The sequence below is a fragment of the Grampus griseus genome, assembly GCF_964374135.1.
Source record: "Grampus griseus genome assembly, chromosome: 3".
NCBI lineage: Eukaryota > Metazoa > Chordata > Mammalia > Artiodactyla > Delphinidae > Grampus > Grampus griseus.
This window is the reverse complement of record NC_139019.1, coordinates 8,906,368-8,912,367: the sequence shown is the minus strand read 5'-3', so window position 1 is coordinate 8,912,367 and position 6,000 is coordinate 8,906,368. Positions and strand designations below refer to the sequence as shown.

General features: G+C 51.1%; 1 protein-coding gene across 1 annotated transcript in view; it reads left to right on the top strand.

The window, feature by feature from the left end:
- The first annotated feature begins 582 nt into the window (after positions 1 to 582).
- DAP (death associated protein) overlaps positions 583 to 6,000 on the top strand; it is a 62,115-nt gene continuing 56,697 nt past the window's right edge. Inside the window, exon 1 of the mRNA XM_082652505.1 lies at positions 583 to 786. Within this exon, the coding sequence (XP_082508631.1) occupies positions 732 to 786 (55 nt within the window). The 5' untranslated portion in view covers positions 583 to 731. The remainder of the gene's footprint in view (positions 787 to 6,000) is intronic.

Below are 6,000 nucleotides of genomic sequence, written 5' to 3'. Positions count from 1 at the left end.
TGCCTTTCTCCCCCGGAGTGGGGCGGGGAGGAGGCTCTCCCATTTGCAGCATCTTTTAACAAATCCCTGCTATTCTTGGGCCCCCGGTCGGTCCCACCTGGGGTCTCATTTCCGCACTTCACCGGTCGCTCCGAGCGTGAGCCGGGTGAGGCCATCTGGCGGACGGTCCGGTTCCCCGACGGCACACAGCACCCCTGGGTGCCCCACTGTTGAAGCTGTTTCCCCACCACCGTCTATCTGGAGGGTTAGTGGAGCACCGTGCACGGGGGTGCCACCCTCCTGCTGGGCGCTCTTCAACCTCGGGCGACTGTGCCCGCCGGCACCAACGCCCGCCTCTTCTAACCGTCAACACCCCGCCCCCGCTCCCCTTCTACCTCCTCCGCCCTCGGCCGAGGCTTCCAACGTGGCGCCGCCGACTGCGCATGCTCAGTACCCGGGGCGCGCGGGAGCCGGCGGGAGCGGGCGGGAGTCGGCGGGCGGGGCGGGGCGGGGCGGGGCGGGGAGGGTGCAGTGACGCCACCGCGCAGCCGCGGGCTGGCGGGGCCGCGCCACGTAGGCGCGCAGCGGCCGCGCCCCCTCGAGGCGGCCGCGGTCGGTCCGCTCGCGCGCGGCCCCGCCGCCCCACGCACGCGCCTCCCTCGCTCCCGGCGCTAAAGCTCGCGCGCACTTCTCTCCAGGCCCGCGAGCATTCGACGACCGCCGTCCAGGTCCCTCTGAAACCCGGTCGCACCATGTCTTCGCCTCCCGAGGGGAAGCTAGAGACGAAAGCTGGACACCCGCCCGCCGGTACTGACTCGTTCCCACTTTCTCTCCTCTCGCGGGCCCGGAGGGCGGGCTCGAACCCGCGGGCACGGGGCGCGGAGCGCGGAGCGGGGCGCCGGGCGGGGGAGGCAGCCGGCCAGCCTGGGACGTGTCCGCTCGTGGGGTCTAAGTTAAACTCAGCCCCGCGTTGGTGAGACGTGTTTCTTTATGCGAAACATCGCAAGCCTGTGCGAGTTGCATGCAAATTAGAGTGACTTGAACAAGCCCAGATGCACAACTTGCTCCTAGAAGTTTGGGCGGTGAATACTTACTTAGAATGTACAGATGTTTTAGAAAAACGAGTAGCCGAAACAACGACAAATCAGTGTTTTTAACGTCATGATGATAAATCGTAGGCTGACAGCATTACAAAAGAACCAAAGGAGCGGAAATCATTTTTATCATTAATCACTCAATATGACTTTTTTCCCCTCCAGTTTCTGTCGCATTCTGCTTTTCCTCAGAAGTGGTTTTTTTTTTGCTTTTTGCTTTTGCACATCCTAAACTTCCGAGCCAAGGAGGTTAAATGCAGGAAAGAGTCATCTTTCTTAGCAAATGAGTCTCTAACCAACCTTCATGTTCAAACCGTCTCTTCCCCTTTCTGAGCCCAGTTCCTGTTTGCTCTTTCGAATCTGCCCAAACTGGTGGATTGCTTTTTCTCCTCTCCTTTGGAATGACGATCGATCCGTATGGAAGGACACTGGGAGGGAATCAAAGGTGATTGGGTCCCAGGATACGAGTCATTTCAGTGTGTGGGGTTTTAGGGTCTTAGTTGCACACGTTAGTTAAAGTATCAACTCAGTTTGCTAATAACAGAAGCCTTAGCCAAACATGGCTGCTTTTTATGGAACATTTGTGCCATCTTCTTGTTAGAGGAAAGATTCCCCTAATTTCTGTCTGCTGCCCCCCACTATAGGGCACTAATTCTCTGCCTCAACACGGTGAATAGAGAAGTTCTTTACATATGTTGCATTCCAGAGTAGGGAATGCTTTTCACTAGTGAAGCAAGCTCTGAACAACAAGAAGACTGACTGGCACTAGGAAAGAAAAATGGCTAACCGATGCGTGGGGATGTAAGAGCATGGGATTTTAGAAAATAGTTCCACTGTAATGGAAAATAGACTTTGGGGGTCTCTGTGTTGAATTAGTTTAAAATTAGAAAAGAACTTCAAAGGCATTTCCTTTAATCATAATTCTGACGTTTAATTCCTGCCGCTGTGGGTTCATGTCCATCATTCCTGCCTGATGACCTGGGCAGCACGGCAGGAGGGAACACCTTCATTTACACTCGTGGCCATGGACCACACAGCAGCAGTCTGCACAGGGCTCCCCTGTCCCCGGGCGATGAGTGGCATTAGATGTATGTGTTGGAACGATACCAAAGCAAAGTAGCGGTAATGAAATTACATATAGAGAGAGCCATATGGAGAGTTTTAAGATCAGAGGTATAAACCGTCTATATTAACTCCCTGGGAGAAACTTCATGAAGGACTCTGATTTTCTTTGAATTGTAAACAGCTAGGCTGTGTGAGTTACAAGTTAAACATCTTATTTACGCCCAAGAAGAGGGGAGCCAGTGTATTTGTGCTGCTGTAGCAGTGCACTTGGGTTTTAAGTTTTGAGGCCTGTCACTTCTCTAGGGTTCAGTTTTCCTAATCCATGAAATGGGAGGTTCGGGCCAGATGGTCCCTGAGAAAGTAGCAGGGCAGGGCTGCCTTTGTGCTGTTCCTGTCGCCATCCATCAGGATTGGAGCCCAGGGGCAGTTAGTCCCACAGGTAAACTCCTCAAGTGACTTCAGGGCGGGTCCCTTAAGCCTTTGAGACCCCCTTCCAGCAGGAGCTGCTAAGGAAGCTGTCACTGTCATCCTGCATTTCACAAGGCCGGTCACACTTGGCCAGGGGTGCAGGTTAGAAAGAGACCTTTCGTCCCTTGTGGTATATTGCCTGCCAGGTAGTACCGCTCAGGTGCTTTTTCTCCCTGTGGTACAGAGGCCCCTGGTTGGAAGGCTGTTTTGGCAGAAAGTTCTGGGTGGCCTTGTTTACTCCGGTATGATCAGAGGTTAGACAGTTCTGCAGATTAGATGTTAAAAAAAAAAAAAAAAAAAAGGCAACCACTATAATAAAGGATAATCATCAAATACAGCCGAGAGCCCAGTTCATAAATCAAAATAACAGCCTTAAAAACACTGGGAAAACTTTCATTAAGGGCTTAAGCTGGATAACAAGAGCTTGTGCTTAACTCTGCAATTGAAAACAATAAAACTCTCCTCCATGACTCTCTTCTTTTTCTTTTGTGTTTTCCCGTTACTGCTGTCTGAACCGGGGACGCTCCTGTGCATCCCCACAGCCTCCACCTGTCCGCCTGTTCTTCTTGCTTCCAGGGCTACCCACTGATGCGCAATGCCTGGTTCAGAATACTCAATAAATAGCTCCCGAGTTTCTCCGGAGCCTCTTACTGCCTCTCCCTTCCTCCGCAGCATGTGCAGCCCACGACTTCCCTCCGCCGCTGAGCTGTCTCCAGCGGGTACTGGGGGTGCAGGTTGGACTGTCAGCCAGCTTCGGCAGCAGCATCACAGCGGAAACTATAACTAACATTTGCTGAGCGTTACAATGCGTGGGGGTATAGGGGAAGAAGAAGAATTTTCCCTTTGCCCGTCTAGGTTCTTAGCTGAGATCCCCCTCAAGATAAAGGACAGATTAACAAGAGAAAAACAGAAGTTTAATAACATGTATATCTCCTGTATACATGGGAGATACTAAAGAAAAATGAGTCACTCCCAACCACCACCTTAAATAGTAAAGATGAAAAATGCCAGGGAGAAGGGGAGGCCCCCGTTATGGGAGGGAACCAGGAAATGCACCAGTGGAAGGAAGACGGTTATGCAGATGTTAAGATTCTCCTATAATTTAGTCATCCTTTTCTTCCTGGTACAGAGAGAGAGACACTTACAAGTGGAGATTTCCCTTATAAATGTAAATGTTCCTAACAAGGGTGACTTCTCGGTATACGGCTTTTCCTTGTGTGCCGTTTTTTTTTTTTTTTTTTTTTTTTTTGCGGTACGCGGGCCTCTCACTGTTGTGGCCTCTCCCGTTGCGGAGCACAGGCTCCGGACGCACAGGCTCAGCGGCCATGGCTCACGGGGCCCAGCCGCTCCGCGGCATGTGGGATCTTCCCAAACCGGGGCACGAACCCGTGCCTCCCGCATCGGCAGGCGGACTCTCAACCACTGCGCCACCAGGGAAGCCCTGTGCTATTTCTTAATCAGCTCAAAATCATACTTATGGTGAAGAGCCATGTTTTGGGGTGGCATGCTCTGCTCCCCTTCACCAGCCCAATTCTAATTGCTTGGTACTCATGAGCTCATTTAACTAGCAGTCACCTTACAGTTGGGATACGGAGGACAACACCTGCAGTATTGCCGACACCCCAAGCCTTGAACCGGCAGCCCTTCTCGACAGGGGGCTCCATCACTTGCCAGGGGCCTCCTCCCAAGGTGTGAGATTAATGAGGCTTCTGAGGAGCCTGGGAGAAAGGTGCTAGGCGAATAAATACAAAGTCCACCCACTGAGTGGTGGCTGGCACTGCATTGTGTCCTGCAGTGCGCTGGGGGCCGGGTCCTCTGGAAAAGTAACCAAGTCTTCACGATTTGAGACCTTGCCACCGCCCTCGGCCACAGATACCTGCGGAGACACGGGTGAGACTGCTTGTTTTATGGGAGTTCTTGCAAATGCAGATTAGCAAAGTGAGTGAGGTTCTGTTTCATCGAGCGGCAGCGCTCTGATTGCCGGCAGAAGGGGGGACGTGACGCCAAGCCCCACTATTACTCCAGCCGGTTTCCATGAGTTTGTGGTGGCGACGAGGATAACGTCTCTTTGTTAAATACGTTTTGCTGGCCCTGTTCCCCCCCATTTCCAAGGGGAGCCAAAACCGTATGTCAGGAAAGTTCTCATAAATCTAATACAGGATAGCTTGGAGCGTTACTAATTTTACGTATGGTTTTCTTTCAAGAGTAGAATTTATGTCCCTTCTAGAACTGAGTCAAATGGATTTATTAAAGTAAAATGGGAAAAGAGACCACTTTGCTTTTCTTTAGTAACTTCAAAATAATTCAGTTCTCTGTTCTCTTAATCAGTCAGGATGCATTTAAAGGGTTGTGGGTGATACTTCTCCTTGAATTATCTCCGTCGGGGGTTTTCATATTATCGCGGCCACTCTGTTGCTAGAAAGGCAAGACTGATTTGGTTTTTAGTGTATTAACTGTGCAATCAGCAGGTGTGCTAAGCACACCTATGTCACCCAGTCACTGATCAACGCTTGAAGATACAGGAGAGGGGTCTGCCTTTGCTCCTGACATGTCAAAAAAAAAAGGAGAGACCCTTTTAGTCACTGCATTTTTTTTGATAATAATATTTTAATTATAATCTGAGCCTTTTTTAAAAAAATTTATTTTGTTGAAAGTCACTGCCTTTTTTAAAAAAGCTTCCTGTCAGGGTGGACCGAGCACCTCTAAGACGTGTTTTCAGTTTCCCCTCTGTGCTCTAGGACTTTGGGGGACAGACGCGTCCTCCTCTTTCTGTTTATTCCAGACGATGCCTGTGCACTCTTGCTTGGTTTTGTGAGTAGTTTCCCCTTCCCAGCTTCAGAAATTCTTTTGTTTGGATAGGGACTATTCACTTTTGTATAAAGTACTGTGGTAGTTACAGTTTTATATTGTACTCACTAATTGTAACAAATGGCCCCAAATCTCAGTGGCTGGGCAGGTCAAGGTGTATCTCTCTCCCGGTGGCAGAGGCCCAGGTCCCTCCTGCCCAGCGACTCCGCCTCTGGAGGGGACTGAGTGCGGGCCGTGGTGCCAGGGCCTTGTGGTGCTTCGGCCTGGGAGCGGCACGTGTCACTGCGTTAGTTTCCTGTGGCCACTGTAGCAAAGCGCCATACATTTAATGGCTTAAAACAGCACAACTGTATTATCTTCCAGTTTTGGAGGCGAGACGTGCAAAATGGGTCTCACTGGGCAGCAATCACGGTGTTTGCAGCTTCCTTCTGGAAGCTCTAGGGGAGAATCCATTTTCTTGCCTCTTCCAGCTTCCAGAGGCCATCCACAACCTCAGTTCCATCTGCGGCATTCCTTCCCCTTTGCCATGCGGCCCAACACGTAAACAGGTTCCAGGGACTAGGGCGTGGCCATCTGGGGAGGGCTC